This window comes from Poecilia formosa, unplaced genomic scaffold, assembly GCF_000485575.1.
Source record: "Poecilia formosa unplaced genomic scaffold, Poecilia_formosa-5.1.2 Scaffold200, whole genome shotgun sequence".
In the NCBI taxonomy this organism is placed as follows: Eukaryota; Metazoa; Chordata; class Actinopteri; order Cyprinodontiformes; family Poeciliidae; genus Poecilia; species Poecilia formosa.
In genome coordinates, this window is record NW_006800139.1 from 228,006 (window position 1) to 250,687 (window position 22,682).

Consider the following 22,682-nt stretch of genomic DNA (forward strand, 5'->3'; position numbering starts at 1 on the left):
GATGGCCTATTCAAAGTCCAGAAATGACCAGAATAAGACGAGACAACCGGGATTCATTTCCGTGATAAACATTTAATCTGCTAACTAAATATTTAGTTTGAAGCGAAATATTTGATGTTAACTAAATATTTAGTTTGAAAAGCCACTTTTTGTGAAACGGTGACATTTGTAAATGAATGAATAACTTGGTGAAAATTAAAACTAAACCCCATTTTTCCCTCTCATGAATAAACCAAACTATTACTGTTCATTTTTAACAGTGTAACTTAAAAACACTCGATAGAAAATCCCTTTATTAAGCACAAGTTATTGTTATAATAATTATCCCTGGCTTGTTAGGGTGAATAAATCAGTTCGGACGGAGTGAAATAAAAGCTGCTGTTTTGAACGCATCGCAGCGGGATTTATTTATGGTTCTGCCCGTCGTCATAGGCGGGGTTTCATTCACTGCTGCCCTTAAGGAAGTTCTCTGAATCATGCTGGTGTCACTCAGGACCGACCAAACCGGAACAGCGACGCATTCCGAGGAGTTTCTGCCTACCTGTCCGCCAGGTGCGGCTCATCCAGCGGCGGGGGATCACCGCGGGGCGCGAAGCGGCTCCGGCCCGTTTCCTCAGCAGAGATGTGTGACTGTCTGTCGGCGTGTGTGCGGCGGCTCCTCCCGGAGAAACCGAACCACGGAGACGACAAACCGAACCACGGAGACGGGAATAGCAAGGTGGATGCTGGCGGTAAGAGACCCTCGGTCAGCCCGCCGGCCCCTCCGCCGCCGGGCAGGCCGGACAGGCCGTCGGAAAACGCCATCTACACCGGGATCTGGCCGTTTGAAGCCCGGCACCGGGACGAGCTGTCCTTCCAGGTGGGGGACCTGCTGGAGGTCATGTGCCGCAACGGAGACTGGTGGACGGCCAGGAAGATCGAGAAGAACGGGCGCATCCTGGGCACCGGGATAGTTCCCCACAACTACCTGGCCAGAGCGGAGTCCCTGCAGATGCAGCCGTGAGTACTTTCCACATCACCCACGGGCAGCTGAGAGCCTGAAAGCTGCCTCCAAGAAGTGATTCAAGTAAAACGTTTTCTCCGGGGCGCCGCTACTTTCTGATGGTTTCAACGCACCAACAGCTGTTAAATACAGAAAATGCCATTTAGGAAAAACTTTTCCACTGTTTTTTGGCGCCCCTCTAACACGACGCCCGCGAACAGTGCTTTCCTAATTCTGTGTCCCTGCAAGTGCTAACTGATCAAAACATGAGTATAGTGATATTTAACAATTACATCATAAACGGACCAAACGTTATTTGGACGTTTTTGTATTTTAGAGACCAAAATGAAAATAATTCATATAAATGACATAATCACAAAAGAAACATTTTCCCAAATCAATTTCCTTCAGTTAAAAATGGATCAAATTTGAACAAAAACTGCCAGAATGTGTCTTACAAATTAAACAATCAGACGGAACAAAATGTAAAGTTATGTGGAAATATTGGTATTTTTATAGACGGAAAGGTGAAAATAATTTATATGAATAAATTTACTAAACAAAATCAGAAAAAAACACATTTTATTAAATCTTTATCAAACTTATTAAACCAACAAAACCAGCAGGTGTGTGTCTGCATCTGGTGAAGAAATGCAGATATTTTACTCCAGAGTAGCAATACTTCAAAATAAAATTACTCAAGTAAAAGTATGATAAATATAAGTTAAGGTAATTTTATTTATATAGCTCATTTTCAGCAACAAGGCAGTTGAAAGTGCTTTACATGAATTAGAAGGAAATGCAAACAAAACAACAAACCAAAAGACAAAAAGGTAAAACGTTCAGTGCAGAAAAAATACATTTCCAAAAAGTTACTTAACTAAATGTAACTAGTTACCACCCAATTCCCCCGTTAGCCCTCAGGATAATAACAATGGATTTTCTTCATTATTTGTCCATGTCCAGAATAAACCAGATTGTATCTCAGCATATAATCAGATTAAAAATCTGGAACTGAAACCTGCAGAACAGCAGTAATTTAATCTGAGCATCGTTATGTGTATCGTTTCCTGTTAATCTACAGCTGCTTCGCTTCAGGTTTCATAACGTTAGCCACTTTCATTCATTCATTCATTCATTCATTCATTCATTCATTCATTCAGAGGGAAACAACTTTACAGCTCCAGAAATATTTATTCAAGTCGTTCCTCTGACTCCAGATGTTTCCTCTGTGATCAGAAAACAGGAGCTGATTTCCACCAACGTTCTGAGGAAACAAGGAAACTAAAGAGTTTGAAAAGTTGAAAGTTAGAAAAAAACTGAGATTTTGAGATTAATCTCAGAAATATTCTATAGAAAATCCAAGAAAATTTCAGAATTTCAAAAGTCTAAAACTTCTTTTTTCAAAAGAGAAAATATTTTTTTACTTTTAAACTCACAAATTTTCTTGTTTTTTTTTTTTATTATTTTTTATGTTAATCTGAAAACTTCAGATTTTTATAGTAAACTTTTGACTTTTCAAAGTCAGAAATTTCCCTTCTTGAACATTTTCTAGAAAAAACAAGAACATTTCTGACTTAAAAATAAAATTTGCTTGAAAAAACTCAAGGAAATTTCAAGGACATTTTGAAATTCTCTGAGTTTCAAATTTTGCGACTTTTAAAATTTTCTTGTTTTTCTAGAAAATTTCTAAGATTAATCTAAAATTTTCAGATGTTTTTGGCGGACATTTCCTCCTCTGTCAATATTCTGACTCTTTGTGAAGAAAAAACATTCAGACTGTGGAAAAGTTTTAAGGGTGCCGATACTTTCTGGTGTCGCATCGCTGTCACCTTCTCTCCCAGAGCAAAGCATGATGGGACGGCAGGGCAGTAAATTAATAACCAGCACCATGTGACCGAAGGCAAAGTCCTGATACTAATCTGCCTTCAAGTTCCCCATCATAAATGTGAGATTCCTGTTATAAGGAAGTAGCTTAGCCGTGTGATTCAGACCTGAAGTTCTTCACGCCAAACACATAAAAATGCTCCCAGTTCAGGTTGATCAAATCTGACATAAAAAAACTAGAAACCTGGAAAACTACTTTCAAACTGGACACTCCTGATATAAGAGGTGTACACCTTTTCTCTTTTCTTAACCTCACTTTTTCCTTCCACTCAACTTTCCCATGACTACAGCTCTCTAACCTGCTTAATTAGCTTTAAATCATAGCTGTTTGCTAATTTGGGCTTTTCAGAGCCTTACAGTGTTTTAGAGCTGATGAAAATGTGACCCAAATGTTTCCTCAAGGCATTAGAGCTGAACCTTTAACTGAACCTCCTGTTGAACACTGTAAAAAATGCCTGTCATGCCTTTCATACCAGTGTGATTCCAGTCTGATGAGTTACTCTGCAGTTCATGCCAACCCAGCCGCTGCGATCGGTTCCTTTGTTCACGTCGGTACCACTCGTGGTTTACGGCTCCAGAATTGAAAGTGCGTGACCGGGTTTTTCCAGAAACAAGCGGGTATAATCAGCGTTCCTGGAAAAGGTTCAGAAACTTTGTGAAACTGGTTGTTAATGTTTAGTTTGTGCTAAAAACATGTTTCAGACGATTGGAAGAATCTTCAAGCCGGCCGAAATATTACAGTTTAACATTTCAACAAACTGTAAAAAATGTGTTGCATTTACAAAACACCGACCTCTGCAGAAAAACTAAACATTTTAGTTAGAGGACAGATGTTTTTATTAATACTTTATGGTGCAGCTGAAACGATTAATCGTGATTAATTGGATTAATCTTGATCAATCGATTGTTGAAATAATTGTCAATAACCCTGTCACAATAAGAAATAAATCATTTAATCTCGTGATAAAGTCAAACAAATTAAATAATTTCCACTTGCATGACTTTAGATGAAAAACCATGTTTGTTTATAGTTTTAGCTTCACGTGGTTAATTTTGTAAGATTCTCCTATAAGGCATTTAGCTGTCCAGTCATAAATGGATTAATTGATAAAATGGTCAACAGATCAGCCCTACACTGTTTAGTTAGCATCACTAAACTGATGCTAACTAAACTGGAGATAAACTTTGCTGGACGACAGTAATTATTGTGATAATAATATTGTTGCTTTGAGATCATTTTCAGTAATATAATAATATTCCCATACCAGCGAATAATAACTTTAATTTAGTCAAGAACTCTTAACTCGGTTTTGTCTCCATCCAGATGGTTTTTCGGGACGATGAGTCGCTTCGAAGCCCAAAACATCCTAATGGAGCCACCAAACGACGAAGCCTCTTTCCTCGTTCGGAAAAGCGAGAAGGAAAGCATCGGATACGTTCTTTCAGGCAAGAAAAGAAAAAACGGGGCTTTTGTTTTTACAGCTGACTTCCTGTTTTATGTTGGGGTTAGCAATCTGACCATTAGCTTACCTGCTCTCTGGTTGATGCTCTTTCCTGCTCCAGATGATGGTCTGTGCTTCTTATCCAGGCAGGCAGCTAGTGTATAAATTTTTAGGTTAGCGCTTTAGCATTTGTGCTAGCTTTGAAAACCTTTAGCACACTTAGCTTCCTGTGATTCTACAGGATAAGTTCTAAAGGGCTAATTTACTTGGATGTTTTGTAAGCTTTCAGTTGAATAAATTATTAGTTTTGATTATCAACCTTTCACAATTCTGCTGATAACAGAGAAAATGTTTTGATTAACACTTTAGTACTAATGCTAACCCAACTATTAAGATTTCTTCAAGCAATTAGACGCTTATATGCTCTTATTTTGAAGTGGGTGAAGATTGTTTGCGCAGCAATTGTTCCTCTCTTGTTCTCTCTCTTTTACCCCCTAATAACTTTATTTTAAACTAACATACAGACAGTAGAGAGCAAGACATGGACATAAAATTACATATTTAAGGGAATTATTATGTAGCTTAGGTCAAAATTAAATTGGTGCTCAAGGTTGCAGTCTATAAACGACAGATATTAACATTAGCTTCCGGTAAATACCATGTTGGTGTAGCGCTTTAGCATCAGCATAACTAATATTTACAATTAGAGCTATAGGGTTAGCGCAGCTAGCTCTTTAGTTAGCGCTGCCCACCACTGCATGCAGGACCGTGTGTGGAAGCTGCTCATCCCACCTTCTTTAGACCAGACTTGTATTTTCACATCCTGTTTTTTTTAGTTTTTTTTATTCTTTCCACTTCTGCTTCAGCCTCACTGTGTCTAAATCCTTCTGCAGTGAAATCCAACAATGCAGTCCGCCACTTTCGGATCCCACACAAAGATGAGAGTTTTTATGTGGAGCAGACTCAGCAGTTCAGCTCTCTGGGCGACCTGGTGAACTATTACTGCAAACACAGCCTGAACGACATCGTCTCTCTGGGAAGTCCGTGCCACAAGGTAAAAAGGAGAAACGAAAGCGTTTCTGCTGCAGCCATGACGGCCTCCTAAAAATATCTGTTTCCGGTACCAGAAAAAGCCAAACGTCGAAGATATCAACCACTTACTGGATGATTGGGTTCTCCCGAAAAGCGAGTTCACCATCGAGAACCAACTTGGCAACGGCTGTTTCTCGCAGGTCTTCCGCGGTCGCTGGAAGAACCACATCAACGTTGCCATTAAGGTCCTGAAAAATGGTAAGTAGTCAACCAAACAGATAATCTGAAGGCTGGTTTTGGGAAAAAGGTTGGAGGAAAAGGTGGTGAAGGGATTCAAAGCGCCTCCCAGGTCTGAACGCCGGTAGGCTACGTTCACACAGCAGGCGACCAAAAATCAACACTGTTCACCCAGAAACTGAACAACTCTGATCGATTCTCCTCCCAAATCAATAAAATCAACTTCTTGTGTTTTTTTTCTGTAGAAACTCAAACATCCCCTGGGTTTTAGAAAATAGAAGCAAAATGGCTAAAAATAATCGGTGTCTTTGGGTTTTACATTTCAAAACAACGTTGCAAAATGAAAATAGTTTTGCAACTGTTTTTTTTTTTTTGGCTTTTCTGCTTTTAATACTTAAATTAAAAAAATAAAAAATAATAAAAAAATCTGCGGTTTGATCTTTGATTCAACTATTAAATCTAAAATAAATGTTTTTTAATATGAAGCGGTACCAGAAATGGTGGAAGTCACACCGCCCCCAAAAAAGGACATATGGGAGATTATTCCACTTTATAAATACAAGTATAAAGTGAAATATTACTTCTAAATATTAATTTAGGAAAATAAAATTCTTGTAGTTTTGGCATTTCTATTTTCTAATTTAGTTTTAAAACCAAACATCAGATTTTTCATTTATATGGTTTTATTTTGAAGTGGGGAAAAAAACAAAACAAACTTAAATAGAAAGTTAGTGGTTTGTGTTAAACAATACTAAAAGTTTTTGATTTAATTTATGTTCTAATTAAACAAAGGAGGCATTTAGCAAGTTCTTTTGGAGCAGATTGTTTTAACTACCAGGGAAAACAACTATAAATAAAGAGATGATAGTTTCACTGTCTGGCTTCTCTGTTCCTTTTTTCAGTCTGTTTATATTTGTTCCCTTGAAATTCTGTTTCTCACCAGACTCTGTAGACAACACGGAGTTTCACAGGGAAGTTGAAATCCTGAAGAGGCTTCACCACCGTCACCTGATCTCCCTGTTCGCCATTTGCACCGAATCATCGCCGTATTACATAATCACCGAGCTGATGGAGAAAGGCAGCCTGCTGCAGTTCCTCAGAGGTAAACCTCGGTCTGCGATGTCCAGGAACCTCATTTAAAATGCGCCGTTGTTTAAAAGAGTTGAAGGTTCCTGGGATTTTGGAAGAGTATCAAACCCGGATTACCATCCTTTGGTTTCAGGAAAAGAAGGACAAAATCAAGACGCTGCATCTCTGATTGACATGGCAACCCAGGTGGCTGATGGGATGTCGTACCTGGAAGAGCAGAAGAGCATCCACAGAGACCTGGCAGCTCGAAATGTGCTAGTAGGAGAAGACTACATCTGCAAGGTGGCCGACTTTGGGCTGGCACGACTCGTCAAGGTGCGCTGGTCGACAGGAAGCTGGGTTTTGTTGGTTGGTTTAGATTGAATGTACAGCCTTCGATGATAAAATGTTTTTGTCCAGGAGCCGTTTTACATCTCGGAAGAGAAGAAGATTCCCTACAAATGGTCGGCGCCTGAAGCCATCAGCCACGGGAAGTTCTCCATCAAGTCAGACGTTTGGTCTTTTGGGGTTTTGCTCTATGAGATTATGACCTATGGAAGTGTCCCATACCCAGGTTAGTGCAGCAATCTGCTCTTTCATGTTTACAGCACATCCAGCCCTGTTTGGTCCGCTTTAATCCAACTCCGGTCCGTTTGCGTAGAAAGTCCGGTTCGTTTTGGCAGGTGTGACCAAAAAAGCAACTCTGGTCCGCCTGCAAACCTCGGCCTCTGACTAAAGTGAACTCTGGTGCGATTCAAAGCCACATGTGAATGTCAAGCGGACCAGAAACCGCTGCGAAAGCAGGCAGTGGACTACAGCGCAGGGCATTCTGGGTAAATACAACCAAAACAAAGTGTTAGCTTAGCGCTAGCTGGAGAAATGCTTTTTTTTTATTTTTTTTTTTACCAAAGACAAAAGATAAATCCTACAACCGCTAAAATCTGACGCCACTCCGTTTTTATTTTCATTTCGTGAAGGAAGTTGTGCTTACATGAGCATGGTTGACAGCGCTGTGGCACTGGCTCTGATTGGTTGTTTCTAACCAGGAGCGGTGTATTTCTGCAGATGGCAGTAGAACCACTGGCAGATTTTTTTCACAGATTATTCGTCTCATATTCTACTGTCAGGACAAAGTAACAGTGTGAACAAATGTATAAAACATTTAGATAAAAGTTACGTACTGCAGATTTAAAACCCGATGAAGTTCTTCAATAGAAATAATAACTTATGAGCCATTTTAGTCTCTCAGCTTAATTGACAAATAAAAAGCTTTTGGCAAAAAAACTGCAGACATTGCCACCAAGAATGAAGGACTTAGCTGTTTCTCCAGTCTGAGTCTAATGATTAAATGATTAGTGATGAAACTATGACCTCTGAAAGCCTGTGGAGCTCATTTCAGCGGCAGCTGTGGTTAAAAGTGATCGGCTATCACATGTTTGAGTGAAGAAATACAAGTTGCATCCGTTTCAGAGGGCAGTTTCGCAAACTAAGATTAACTAATAATACTTGCATGTCACATAAACTATAAAACATCACAGGTTTCATGGAGTTTTGCTCAAATCAGCTTCAGTTAGAAACTATAGATTAGGCTAACCTGTGACCTGAACCTTCAGAGCCACATAAAGACGGTTAGAAAGTTGGCCTTCTGTCACCTCAGGAATATTTCCAGGACTAATGTCTCAGCATCAGAGAAACTCATCCAGGCTTTTATCTTTAGCCCCATTGATTACTGCAGCAGCGTCTTCAAAGGTGTTACTAAAACAATCAATCAGAAGATCCAGATCGCTGCTGCTGGAGTTCTGACTAAAACCAGGAAGACAGAGACACCGCCTGGTCCTACAGTCCTGACATTAGCTGCGTTTCCATTGACCATATCGTTGCACAATTTGACATTTGGAAAATAAATTTGCTTAATTTATTGCAAAAAAAAAAAATGGGAACAAACTTCCAGAAAACTGCAAAACATCGTATTTTGGTATTTAACATAAATTTATATCATTAAACCACATATTTAATGTCATATTTAACATAAATAGCAATGAAAAATACAGAAAATAAAATCATATGTGTAACATTCAAAGGCTATCACACAAATGATAACTGAAATATTAATTTGTACCAAAAATTAAAACATAAATAAGAAAAGAGAAAATGAATCTGGTGGTTAAGATCAGACCAGCAGCTTCTGCTCTTATACATTAAATAAAATACAACAAATAAAACTAAACAAACTACAGAGTTGTGAATAAATACAGCTCAAAAGCACAGTATTTATTATAACAGTTAAAAAATATGTAGAAAACACAGCAAATTTACACATTAAACTCTGCATATGAATAAATTTGTTGAAGATGTACGTTAAAATATAATACTTGTAAAGAAAACTATTAACTTTCCTCCCAGTCTACAATTACTCTTGAATTAATAGGAGCTACGACAACATTTAATTCATTTTTCTTTGGGATCAATAATGTATTTATGAATTTGAAAACTGCAAAAACACAAAATCTTACCAACTATTTTTAGTCTAATTTCCAGTGGAAACATGTTCGGACATTTGAAATAAGGAAAAAACTAACCTACAAGTAACTTTTCAGTAAAACAGAGGAGCTTGTTATTGCAGTGAAAACCTAATCTGATCCGCAGTTACCAACGGCAACAGAACAGGGGGAGGAGCTGTCAGTTACTGGTTGCTACGGTAACCGCCAACAGTCAAGAGCAGCAGAACCAACAACTTTTTGACTCAACAGAAAGAACCTGAAGAATAAATAAACAAAATGTTGACAAACTTCAAATCTAGAATATTTGAAGAAATGTCAAATTTGTGACTGATGTTTCTTAATGATGTGAAACACTTTGAACTGCCTTGCTGCCACACTAATAAACCACACTGCTGCTGTAAGGCGTTTTATTTACGGGTTCTGTTGCAATCAGACGTGCAGAAACGTCAGATATCCTCACCACTTCTCCTTTCTCCTTCCTTCTCTTTCTCTCTCCCTCCAGGCTTCAACAACCGCGAAGTTTACAACAAAGTCAAGAGCGGCTACCGGATGGAGGCGCCCAGCAAATGCCCCAGCTTCATCCACAGCATCATGCTGAAATGCTGGCAGGAGCAGCCGGAGAACAGGCCCACCTTCAAAGACCTCAGGGACATGCTGGAGAGAAGCTCCTATGAGCTGGAGTCGCCACCAGGCGGCAGCAGGGAGCAGTGATCTGGACACAAACATGGCCGCTGCTGTGACAGAGAAGTGAAATACTGTAGTTTCCCGGCCAAAACGGAGACTGGACCGGCCGCTTTTACAGCTTTAAAGACGCTTCACGTCATCACAACAAGAACAGAATCTAAATCAGGGGTGTTCAAAGAACGGCCTGGGGGCCATTTGTGGCCCTCAGAACAATTTTGGGCGGCCCTTGATTATTATTCAAGAATACTCTAAATTTGAAGTTTTTACTGATGACAGGTTGTTTAAAAAAAAAAAAAGGAATATACAATTAAGATCTTAAAATGGAAAATGTAAGGGCAACTCACAGTATTCACCCATGTTTTTGCTTCACTTTCCTGGAATTTAATGTAATTTATTAATAACTGGTACAAAAACATCCAGTGACTTTGGCTAAAATTCAGACTTTAGCCTGACCATTTAGTAAACCTGGCAAAACAAAACTAAAGACACAAAAACAAATCTAGAAAAAGATAACCAATCTGAAATATGGTTAGTTGTTTTAAATATGGCAAACATGCAAGATCCTCTTTTTCACTTAAACTGTGTAATAATTGTCAACAGAAATCTAACAATCACTGGAGAGTTACATTAAAATATGAGTTGATTTCATAATTTATTTAGCAGGCAAAAATAAAAAACAAAATAGTTTATACAATTAAAATACTCAAAATGTTGTGGACCCTAAAATAGTTTCATCTTGACTTTTATGGCTCAAATGTAAAGTTTGGACCCTGCTGATCTAAACGTTGCTGAAAAGGCTACTGAATATTATTAAGTTTTTACACTACTAGTGGAGATGTTTAAAATGTGCAATAGGGATGACGCGTGTCGTCCAAATGTAATTAATGTCTTCGTTCCTACAGAGGAAACTGTAAATACTCTGGAGCTCATGTTCAAGTCTCACTGAAAGGTTTTAGAGAATATTACAACTTTCAGATTGTGAAATAAATTTTAATATCAAGACAATCTGAGTTGCAGCCAGTTTTAAAGCAACCAGATGTATGTCCACATTTTTCCAAAACTTCATTTTGTGCCATTCAGAGTTGAACTGGGTGGTGAAATCTGGATCATTCTGGACGTAGCTCCAGTAAGCCTGAACTTCAAGAGTAACTAAAACCCAGATCAACTTTTTTTTAAAGATAAAATGTCTAAATTTGTCATTTAGAGCTCTATATTTATGTTTCTGTGCAAATGTTGACATTATTATGTAATAAAATAATAATAATGCAAAACTGTCTCAGTGCTGCCCTCTTTGGGTTGAATGGTGGCTACTGCAGTTTAATTTTCCTTTTTGTTCCAGCTTGATGTTTGTCACACAGTAGAAATTTAACTTAAAAAAAAAAAGTTGCTAGATCTGAAAAGTTGCTAAAGTAAAAAAGTCAAAGTTGTCCTGACCACACCCACGTTTAGCCCTGCACTTGGCCACGCCCCCAGCGTATCCTGGCCCCGCCCACTTAAGTACATGTCAGGGGGCGGGGCTTTGCTTCAAGGTCACAAGCTCATTGTTGAATCTTGATTTTAGATTTTTTTTTTTTTTATATATCTTGAATCTCTATATTTAGTCACAATTTGCTTCTTTTTCAGATAGCCTACTTCATGTTGGCATACAGGTTCTGTTTTAGTTGTTTCACTGCTGATAAAAACTTTGAATCGTCATTTTGATCAGTTTTTACATAATTGTTTAAATGTAGATTTTTTCAGTTTCAAACTTTTTATTTTTTAATTCTGAGAGTAAAATCAAAGTAATATAAGTTTTTACATTTATAAAGTTTGTTTGATGAGTAGGATCAATTAGAATACATTTTTAAGTACTTTTAGACGACATTTGTGTGGAAAAGCAATGTATGAATAAACAATGAAAATTTAATTATCATTTGGTGTAATGTTCACAGTCGGCCAGTAGGGGGCGTCCTAATCTCACGGAACGATCCTCTGATTTGCTTTAACTCGCCTGAATCAGATAATTAGGTCATCAGCAGTGAAGATTGCTCTCATGTGCTTTGAACTTTTACCTTTTCTTTCTTGTTTCCACTTTAAAAAAATGTGAATTTTGCAGCAGATGTGAAATTATACAGAAAAATGTTGAAAAGAAACCAGACATTCTTATCAGGCATGAGGAGATTTTTCAGAGCCACAGTGCCGTATTTTCTGGTTTGTGGATATTTTGTGTGAATGCTGTTTTTTTTTTAAACTGAAGAGAAACAGGAGAGGATAAAATGTTTCCCAGACATCAGCAGCTACTTTTTACTGCCTCAGGAGTTAACTGAGTCAGACGTGTTTCACATTACGCCCTCACTTCCTCCCTGACCGAATTCAAAATCTAACCTGCTTCTTTATTATGAACTGAGGCACTCCTCTTTATTCTGACTTTCCCCACAATGGGAAAGTCAGAATAATGGGGCTTTTTAAATCCTTTATTATGAAAAAATATATACAATTTCAACATTCTTACAATATGTACAACCAAAATAAAACAACTAAATCCAAACATGGAAGTCAAAAACAACAAATTAGACAAAATACTTTTAAAAATTAAATACCAATAATAAGTAACATCACTACATGACACTGACTAATAAATGTGTCTCAACATAAATGTTTATTTAATCCAAGCTAATCCTGAACCTCAGCGCTTCCTTAACCAGGACTCTGTTTTTTTCTGCCATTTATTTTCCCATTTAGCCGTCTGCCGCTCCAGAACAGTCCAGACTTTGTGCTGCATCAGCATCTTTCTAGATGTTTGGGCTCAGCGCCAGCAGAGGCCGCTACATGAAACTGGAGTCTGCTGAGTCATGTCACCCAGTTCCCCCTGTATGAGCATTTAAACACGAAGCCGGTATTAATAACTTACAAACACCAATGGTAGAGACACCTCTGTACGGAAGAAGATTAGGGCCATTAAAAAAAACAAGGAAATCTGACTTTAATCTCAGAATTGTGACTTTTGATCTCATAAAATTGAGGTCACAAGTCTGCTAAAAATGTCAGAATTAAGTTTGTGGATTATGAGAACTGAATTGTGTAATTTAAGTCAGAATTCTGAGAATAATTTAAAAATTCTGAGATTAAAATGATTTCCGAGAAAAAGCCAGAAATCAGGAAAAGAAAGAATTCTTTTATTTTTCCAGTGGCAGTATTTGTCTTCCGTACTTCTTTCAGCTGATGTTTCTGGCATAGGAACTAATCAGACTATACGACTAAAAGTTGCTAAATTAATACGGATTCATCCAATATGGCGTCCTTTAAAGACAGAGGCTTATCTTTTACTTTTATTCTAAGGAAATGAAAATAATCTCTCAGCATCCAGACATGCAGCCTGTGGATTTAGTTTTATGTAGGAAATTAAAAGCAGTTTTTTTGGTTCTTGGTTGGTTTTATTTAGCGTCTGCAAAGTTTCCAGGCTGCGCCGCCTTCATGCATCCTGCGTGTCTCATCACGTGTTCTGGGAGTGAGCGGCCCATGAACGAGGCCAGAGCCTTTTTTATGTCGGCTCCGGTATCCGGTGTCCTGACCTGAACCCGTTCATCATCACAGCTCACCAACTGTCAGGGGAAATGACCTCTGAACTCTGAACCTGCTTCAGCTTTTCACCACAAGAATACCACAAAGTTTCATTGGCTTTGTTCACCAGTTAAACTCTTTTATTGATCTGTTGGTTTGTCTTAAACTCTTCTACGGTTATAAATCACTGATCCACCTGCCTGTCCTTTAAACACCTGGATTTACTGGCTTTTGTTCTTTTTTCCTCCAAATCATTTCCATTTCCATCCAGGCTCTCTGCCATTTGCTGCCAGGCTTCAACATTAATCACAATATCATCTGCAAACAGAGAAAGCCGAGGAAACGCCACAATGATACCAACTGTTAGCAATACAAACAAGATCCGTCCGTCCGTCCNAAAAAACTAGAAACCTGGAAAACTACTTTCAAACTGGACACTCCTGATATAAGAGGTGTACACCTTTTCTCTTTTCTTAACCTCACTTTTTCCTTCCACTCAACTTTCCCATGACTACAGCTCTCTAACCTGCTTAATTAGCTTTAAATCATAGCTGTTTGCTAATTTGGGCTTTTCAGAGCCTTACAGTGTTTTAGAGCTGATGAAAATGTGACCCAAATGTTTCCTCAAGGCATTAGAGCTGAACCTTTAACTGAACCTCCTGTTGAACACTGTAAAAAATGCCTGTCATGCCTTTCATACCAGTGTGATTCCAGTCTGATGAGTTACTCTGCAGTTCATGCCAACCCAGCCGCTGCGATCGGTTCCTTTGTTCACGTCGGTACCACTCGTGGTTTACGGCTCCAGAATTGAAAGTGCGTGACCGGGTTTTTCCAGAAACAAGCGGGTATAATCAGCGTTCCTGGAAAAGGTTCAGAAACTTTGTGAAACTGGTTGTTAATGTTTAGTTTGTGCTAAAAACATGTTTCAGACGATTGGAAGAATCTTCAAGCCGGCAGAAATATTACAGTTTAACATTTCAACAAACTGTAAAAAATGTGTTGCATTTACAAAACACCGACCTCTGCAGAAAAACTAAACATTTTAGTTAGAGGACAGATGTTTTTATTAATACTTTATGGTGCAGCTGAAACGATTAATCGTGATTAATTGGATTAATCTTGATCAATCGATTGTTGAAATAATTGTCAATAACCCTGTCACAATAAGAAATAAATCATTTAATCTCATGATAAATTCAAACAAATTAAATAATTTCCACTTGCATGACTTTAGATGAAAAACCATGTTTGTTTATAGTTTTAGCTTCACCTGGTTAATTTTGTAAGATTCTCCTATAAGGCATTTAGCTGTCCAGTCATAAATGGATTAATTGATAAAATGGTCAACAGATCAGCCCTACACTGTTTAGTTAGCATCACTAAACTGATGCTAACTAAACTGGAGATAAACTTTGCTGGACGACAGTAATTATTGTGATAATAATATTGTTGCTTTGAGATCATTTTCAGTAATATAATAATATTCCCATACCAGCGAATAATAACTTTAATTTAGTCAAGAACTCTTAACTCGGTTTTGTCTCCATCCAGATGGTTTTTCGGGACGATGAGTCGCTTCGAAGCCCAAAACATCCTAATGGAGCCACCAAACGACGAAGCCTCTTTCCTCGTTCGGAAAAGCGAGAAGGAAAGCATCGGATACGTTCTTTCAGGCAAGAAAAGAAAAAACGGGGCTTTTGTTTTTACAGCTGACTTCCTGTTTTATGTTGGGGTTAGCAATCTGACCATTAGCTTACCTGCTCTCTGGTTGATGCTCTTTCCTGCTCCAGATGATGGTCTGTGCTTCTTATCCAGGCAGGCAGCTAGTGTATAAATTTTTAGGTTAGCGCTTTAGCATTTGTGCTAGCTTTGAAAACCTTTAGCACACTTAGCTTCCTGTGATTCTACAGGATAAGTTCTAAAGGGCTAATTTACTTGGATGTTTTGTAAGCTTTCAGTTGAATAAATTATTAGTTTTGATTATCAACCTTTCACAATTCTGCTGATAACAGAGAAAATGTTTTGATTAACACTTTAGTACTAATGCTAACCCAACTATTAAGATTTCTTCAAGCAATTAGACGCTTATATGCTCTTATTTTGAAGTGGGTGAAGATTGTTTGCGCAGCAATTGTTCCTCTCTTGTTCTCTCTCTTTTACCCCCTAATAACTTTATTTTAAACTAACATACAGACAGTAGAGAGCAAGACATGGACATAAAATTACATATTTAAGGGAATTATTATGTAGCTTAGGTCAAAATTAAATTGGTGCTCAAGGTTGCAGTCTATAAACGACAGATATTAACATTAGCTTCCGGTAAATACCATGTTGGTGTAGCGCTTTAGCATCAGCATAACTAATATTTACAATTAGAGCTATAGGGTTAGCGCAGCTAGCTCTTTAGTTAGCGCTGCCCACCACTGCATGCAGGACCGTGTGTGGAAGCTGCTCATCCCACCTTCTTTAGACCAGACTTGTATTTTCACATCCTGTTTTTTTTAGTTTTTTTTATTCTTTCCACTTCTGCTTCAGCCTCACTGTGTCTAAATCCTTCTGCAGTGAAATCCAACAATGCAGTCCGCCACTTTCGGATCCCACACAAAGATGAGAGTTTTTATGTGGAGCAGACTCAGCAGTTCAGCTCTCTGGGCGACCTGGTGAACTATTACTGCAAACACAGCCTGAACGACATCGTCTCTCTGGGAAGTCCGTGCCACAAGGTAAAAAGGAGAAACGAAAGCGTTTCTGCTGCAGCCATGACGGCCTCCTAAAAATATCTGTTTCCGGTACCAGAAAAAGCCAAACGTCGAAGATATCAACCACTTACTGGATGATTGGGTTCTCCCGAAAAGCGAGTTCACCATCGAGAACCAACTTGGCAACGGCTGTTTCTCGCAGGTCTTCCGCGGTCGCTGGAAGAACCACATCAACGTTGCCATTAAGGTCCTGAAAAATGGTAAGTAGTCAACCAAACAGATAATCTGAAGGCTGGTTTTGGGAAAAAGGTTGGAGGAAAAGGTGGTGAAGGGATTCAAAGCGCCTCCCAGGTCTGAACGCCGGTAGGCTACGTTCACACAGCAGGCGACCAAAAATCAACACTGTTCACCCAGAAACTGAACAACTCTGATCGATTCTCCTCCCAAATCAATAAAATCAACTTCTTGTGTTTTTTTTCTGTAGAAACTCAAACATCCCCTGGGTTTTAGAAAATAGAAGCAAAATGGCTAAAAATAATCGGTGTCTTTGGGTTTTACATTTCAAAACAACGTTGCAAAATGAAAATAGTTTTGCAACTGTTTTTTTTTTTTTGGCTTTTCTGCTTTTAATACTTAAATTAAAAAAATAAAAAATAATAAAAAAATCTGCGGTTTGATCTTTGATTCAACTATTAAATCTAAAATAAATGTTTTTTAATATGAAGCGGTACCAGAAATGGTGGAAGTCACACCGCCCCCAAAAAAGGACATATGGGAGATTATTCCACTTTATAAATACAAGTATAAAGTGAAATATTACTTCTAAATATTAATTTAGGAAAATAAAATTCTTGTAGTTTTGGCATTTCTATTTTCTAATTTAGTTTTAAAACCAAACATCAGATTTTTCATTTATATGGTTTTATTTTGAAGTGGGGAAAAAAACAAAACAAACTTAAATAGAAAGTTAGTGGTTTGTGTTAAACAATACTAAAAGTTTTTGATTTAATTTATGTTCTAATTAAACAAAGGAGGCATTTAGCAAGTTCTTTTGGAGCAGATTGTTTTAACTACCAGGGAAAACAACTATAAATAAAGAGATGATAGTTTCACTGTCTGGCTTCTCTGTTCCTTTTTTCAGTCTGTTTATATTTGTTCCCTTGAAATTCTGTTTCTCACCAGACTCTGTAGACAACACGGAGTTTCACAGGGAAGTTGAAATCCTGAAGAGGCTTCACCACCGTCACCTGATCTCCCTGTTCGCCATTTGCACCGAATCATCGCCGTATTACATAATCACCGAGCTGATGGAGAAAGGCAGCCTGCTGCAGTTCCTCAGAGGTAAACCTCGGTCTGCGATGTCCAGGAACCTCATTTAAAATGCGCCGTTGTTTAAAAGAGTTGAAGGTTCCTGGGATTTTGGAAGAGTATCAAACCCGGATTACCATCCTTTGGTTTCAGGAAAAGAAGGACAAAATCAAGACGCTGCATCTCTGATTGACATGGCAACCCAGGTGGCTGATGGGATGTCGTACCTGGAAGAGCAGAAGAGCATCCACAGAGACCTGGCAGCTCGAAATGTGCTAGTAGGAGAAGACTACATCTGCAAGGTGGCCGACTTTGGGCTGGCACGACTCGTCAAGGTGCGCTGGTCGACAGGAAGCTGGGTTTTGTTGGTTGGTTTAGATTGAATGTACAGCCTTCGATGATAAAATGTTTTTGTCCAGGAGCCGTTTTACATCTCGGAAGAGAAGAAGATTCCCTACAAATGGTCGGCGCCTGAAGCCATCAGCCACGGGAAGTTCTCCATCAAGTCAGACGTTTGGTCTTTTGGGGTTTTGCTCTATGAGATTATGACCTATGGAAGTGTCCCATACCCAGGTTAGTGCAGCAATCTGCTCTTTCATGTTTACAGCACATCCAGCCCTGTTTGGTCCGCTTTAATCCAACTCCGGTCCGTTTGCGTAGAAAGTCCGGTTCGTTTTGGCAGGTGTGACCAAAAAAGCAACTCTGGTCCGCCTGCAAACCTCGGCCTCTGACTAAAGTGAACTCTGGTGCGATTCAAAGCCACATGTGAATGTCAAGCGGACCAGAAACCGCTGCGAAAGCAGGCAGTGGACTACAGCGCAGGGCATTCTGGGTAAATACAACCAAAACAAAGTGTTAGCTTAGCGCTAGCTGGAGAAATGCTTTTTTTTTATTTTTTTTTTTACCAAAGACAAAAGATAAATCCTACAACCGCTAAAATCTGACGCCACTCCGTTTTTATTTTCATTTCGTGAAGGAAGTTGTGCTTACATGAGCATGGTTGACAGCGCTGTGGCACTGGCTCTGATTGGTTGTTTCTAACCAGGAGCGGTGTATTTCTGCAGATGGCAGTAGAACCACTGGCAGATTTTTTTCACAGATTATTCGTCTCATATTCTACTGTCAGGACAAAGTAACAGTGTGAACAAATGTATAAAACATTTAGATAAAAGTTACGTACTGCAGATTTAAAACCCGATGAAGTTCTTCAATAGAAATAATAACTTATGAGCCATTTTAGTCTCTCAGCTTAATTGACAAATAAAAAGCTTTTGGCAAAAAAACTGCAGACATTGCCACCAAGAATGAAGGACTTAGCTGTTTCTCCAGTCTGAGTCTAATGATTAAATGATTAGTGATGAAACTATGACCTCTGAAAGCCTGTGGAGCTCATTTCAGCGGCAGCTGTGGTTAAAAGTGATCGGCTATCACATGTTTGAGTGAAGAAATACAAGTTGCATCCGTTTCAGAGGGCAGTTTCGCAAACTAAGATTAACTAATAATACTTGCATGTCACATAAACTATAAAACATCACAGGTTTCATGGAGTTTTGCTCAAATCAGCTTCAGTTAGAAACTATAGATTAGGCTAACCTGTGACCTGAACCTTCAGAGCCACATAAAGACGGTTAGAAAGTTGGCCTTCTGTCACCTCAGGAATATTTCCAGGACTAATGTCTCAGCATCAGAGAAACTCATCCAGGCTTTTATCTTTAGCCCCATTGATTACTGCAGCAACGTCTTCAAAGGTGTGACTAAAACAATCAATCAGAAGATCCAGATTGCTGCTGCTGGAGTTCTGACTAAAACCAGGAAGACAGAGACACCGCCTGGTCCTACAGTCCTGACATTAGCTGCGTTTCCATTGACCATATCGTTGCACAATTTGACATTTGGAAAATAAATTTGCTTAATTTATTGCAAAAAAAAAAAATGGGAACAAACTTCCAGAAAACTGCAAAACATCGTATTTTGGTATTTAACATAAATTTATATCATTAAACCACATATTTAATGTCATATTTAACATAAATAGCAATGAAAAATACAGAAAATAAAATCATATGTGTAACATTCAAAGGCTATCACACAAATGATAACTGAAATATTAATTTGTACCAAAAATTAAAACATAAATAAGAAAAGAGAAAATGAATCTGGTGGTTAAGATCAGACCAGCAGCTTCTGCTCTTATACATTAAATAAAATACAACAAATAAAACTAAACAAACTACAGAGTTGTGAATAAATACAGCTCAAAAGCACAGTATTTATTATAACAGTTAAAAAATATGTAGAAAACACAGCAAATTTACACATTAAACTCTGCATATGAATAAATTTGTTGAAGATGTACGTTAAAATATAATACTTGTAAAGAAAACTATTAACTTTCCTCCCAGTCTACAATTACTCTTGAATTAATAGGAGCTACGACAACATTTAATTCATTTTTCTTTGGGATCAATAATGTATTTATGAATTTGAAAACTGCAAAAACACAAAATCTTACCAACTATTTTTAGTCTAATTTCCAGTGGAAACATGTTCGGACATTTGAAATAAGGAAAAAACTAACCTACAAGTAACTTTTCAGTAAAACAGAGGAGCTTGTTATTGCAGTGAAAACCTAATCTGATCCGCAGTTACCAACGGCAACAGAACAGGGGGAGGAGCTGTCAGTTACTGGTTGCTACGGTAACCGCCAACAGTCAAGAGCAGCAGAACCAACAACTTTTTGACTCAACAGAAAGAACCTGAAGAATAAATAAACAAAATGTTGACAAACTTCAAATCTAGAATATTTGAAGAAATGTCAAATTTGTGACTGATGTTTCTTAATGATGTGAAACACTTTGAACTGCCTTGCTGCCACACTAATAAACCACACTGCTGCTGTAAGGCGTTTTATTTACGGGTTCTGTTGCAATCAGACGTGCAGAAACGTCAGATATCCTCACCACTTCTCCTTTCTCCTTCCTTCTCTTTCTCTCTCCCTCCAGGCTTCAACAACCGCGAAGTTTACAACAAAGTCAAGAGCGGCTACCGGATGGAGGCGCCCAGCAAATGCCCCAGCTTCATCCACAGCATCATGCTGAAATGCTGGCAGGAGCAGCCGGAGAACAGGCCCACCTTCAAAGACCTCAGGGACATGCTGGAGAGAAGCTCCTATGAGCTGGAGTCGCCACCAGGCGGCAGCAGGGAGCAGTGATCTGGACACAAACATGGCCGCTGCTGTGACAGAGAAGTGAAATACTGTAGTTTCCCGGCCAAAACGGAGACTGGACCGGCCGCTTTTACAGCTTTAAAGACGCTTCACGTCATCACAACAAGAACAGAATCTAAATCAGGGGTGTTCAAAGAACGGCCTGGGGGCCATTTGTGGCCCTCAGAACAATTTTGGGCGGCCCTTGATTATTATTCAAGAATACTCTAAATTTGAAGTTTTTACTGATGACAGGTTGTTTAAAAAAAAAAAAAGGAATATACAATTAAGATCTTAAAATGGAAAATGTAAGGGCAACTCACAGTATTCACCCATGTTTTTGCTTCACTTTCCTGGAATTTAATGTAATTTATTAATAACTGGTACAAAAACATCCAGTGACTTTGGCTAAAATTCAGACTTTAGCCTGACCATTTAGTAAACCTGGCAAAACAAAACTAAAGACACAAAAACAAATCTAGAAAAAGATAACCAATCTGAAATATGGTTAGTTGTTTTAAATATGGCAAACATGCAAGATCCTCTTTTTCACTTAAACTGTGTAATAATTGTCAACAGAAATCTAACAATCACTGGAGAGTTACATTAAAATATGAGTTGATTTCATAATTTATTTAGCAGGCAAAAATAAAAAACAAAATAGTTTATACAATTAAAATACTCAAAATGTTGTGGACCCTAAAATAGTTTCATCTTGACTTTTATGGCTCAAATGTAAAGTTTGGACCCTGCTGATCTAAACGTTGCTGAAAAGGCTACTGAATATTATTAAGTTTTTACACTACTAGTGGAGATGTTTAAAATGTGCAATAGGGATGACGCGTGTCGTCCAAATGTAATTAATGTCTTCGTTCCTACAGAGGAAACTGTAAATACTCTGGAGCTCATGTTCAAGTCTCACTGAAAGGTTTTAGAGAATATTACAACTTTCAGATTGTGAAATAAATTTTAATATCAAGACAATCTGAGTTGCAGCCAGTTTTAAAGCAACCAGATGTATGTCCACATTTTTCCAAAACTTCATTTTGTGCCATTCAGAGTTGAACTGGGTGGTGAAATCTGGATCATTCTGGACGTAGCTCCAGTAAGCCTGAACTTCAAGAGTAACTAAAACCCAGATCAACTTTTTTTTAAAGATAAAATGTCTAAATTTGTCATTTAGAGCTCTATATTTATGTTTCTGTGCAAATGTTGACATTATTATGTAATAAAATAATAATAATGCAAAACTGTCTCAGTGCTGCCCTCTTTGGGTTGAATGGTGGCTACTGCAGTTTAATTTTCCTTTTTGTTCCAGCTTGATGTTTGTCACACAGTAGAAATTTAACTTAAAAAAAAAAAGTTGCTAGATCTGAAAAGTTGCTAAAGTAAAAAAGTCAAAGTTGTCCTGACCACACCCACGTTTAGCCCTGCACTTGGCCACGCCCCCAGCGTATCCTGGCCCCGCCCACTTAAGTACATGTCAGGGGGCGGGGCTTTGCTTCAAGGTCACAAGCTCATTGTTGAATCTTGATTTTAGATTTTTTTTTTTTTTATATATCTTGAATCTCTATATTTAGTCACAATTTGCTTCTTTTTCAGATAGCCTACTTCATGTTGGCATACAGGTTCTGTTTTAGTTGTTTCACTGCTGATAAAAACTTTGAATCGTCATTTTGATCAGTTTTTACATAATTGTTTAAATGTAGATTTTTTCAGTTTCAAACTTTTTATTTTTTAATTCTGAGAGTAAAATCAAAGTAATATAAGTTTTTACATTTATAAAGTTTGTTTGATGAGTAGGATCAATTAGAATACATTTTTAAGTACTTTTAGACGACATTTGTGTGGAAAAGCAATGTATGAATAAACAATGAAAATTTAATTATCATTTGGTGTAATGTTCACAGTCGGCCAGTAGGGGGCGTCCTAATCTCACGGAACGATCCTCTGATTTGCTTTAACTCGCCTGAATCAGATAATTAGGTCATCAGCAGTGAAGATTGCTCTCATGTGCTTTGAACTTTTACCTTTTCTTTCTTGTTTCCACTTTAAAAAAATGTGAATTTTGCAGCAGATGTGAAATTATACAGAAAA

The 22,682-nt window shown here is 38.1% G+C and overlaps 2 protein-coding genes across 2 annotated transcripts; both read left to right on the forward strand.

Moving 5' to 3' along the window:
• Nucleotides 1-422: 422 nt before the first annotated feature.
• On the forward strand, nt 423-10,836 carry LOC103148180 (protein-tyrosine kinase 6-like). Its single transcript, XM_007566822.2, has 8 exons — nt 423-999; nt 4,194-4,315; nt 5,205-5,365; nt 5,439-5,601; nt 6,524-6,682; nt 6,803-6,984; nt 7,069-7,222; nt 9,652-10,836. Exons 1-8 carry the CDS (start codon nt 623-625, stop codon nt 9,858-9,860), a joined length of 1,527 nt encoding a protein of 508 aa, XP_007566884.1. The 5' UTR covers nt 423-622; the 3' UTR covers nt 9,861-10,836.
• A 3,848-nt stretch (nt 10,837-14,684) lies between these two features.
• Nucleotides 14,685-21,567, forward strand: LOC103148181 (protein-tyrosine kinase 6-like). Its single transcript, XM_007566823.2, has 7 exons — nt 14,685-15,046; nt 15,936-16,096; nt 16,170-16,332; nt 17,255-17,413; nt 17,534-17,715; nt 17,800-17,953; nt 20,383-21,567. The coding sequence occupies exons 1-7, from the start codon at nt 14,941-14,943 to the stop codon at nt 20,589-20,591; spliced, it is 1,134 nt and encodes a 377-aa protein (XP_007566885.1). The 5' UTR covers nt 14,685-14,940; the 3' UTR covers nt 20,592-21,567.
• Nucleotides 21,568-22,682: the final 1,115 nt, after the last annotated feature.

Coding starts and splice junctions, on each gene's coding strand:
- LOC103148180 (XM_007566822.2), top strand. CDS start 623: ATGTGTGACTGTCTGTCGGCGTGTGTGCGGCGGCTCCTCCCGGAGAAA. Junction 4,316..5,204: donor CATCGGATACGTTCTTTCAG/GCAAGAAAAGAA, acceptor ATCCTTCTGCAG/TGAAATCCAACAATGCAGTC. Junction 6,985..7,068: donor GGCTGGCACGACTCGTCAAG/GTGCGCTGGTCG, acceptor GTTTTTGTCCAG/GAGCCGTTTTACATCTCGGA.
- LOC103148181 (XM_007566823.2), top strand. CDS start 14,941: ATGAGTCGCTTCGAAGCCCAAAACATCCTAATGGAGCCACCAAACGAC. Junction 16,097..16,169: donor TGGGAAGTCCGTGCCACAAG/GTAAAAAGGAGA, acceptor TTCCGGTACCAG/AAAAAGCCAAACGTCGAAGA. Junction 17,954..20,382: donor TGGAAGTGTCCCATACCCAG/GTTAGTGCAGCA, acceptor CTCTCCCTCCAG/GCTTCAACAACCGCGAAGTT.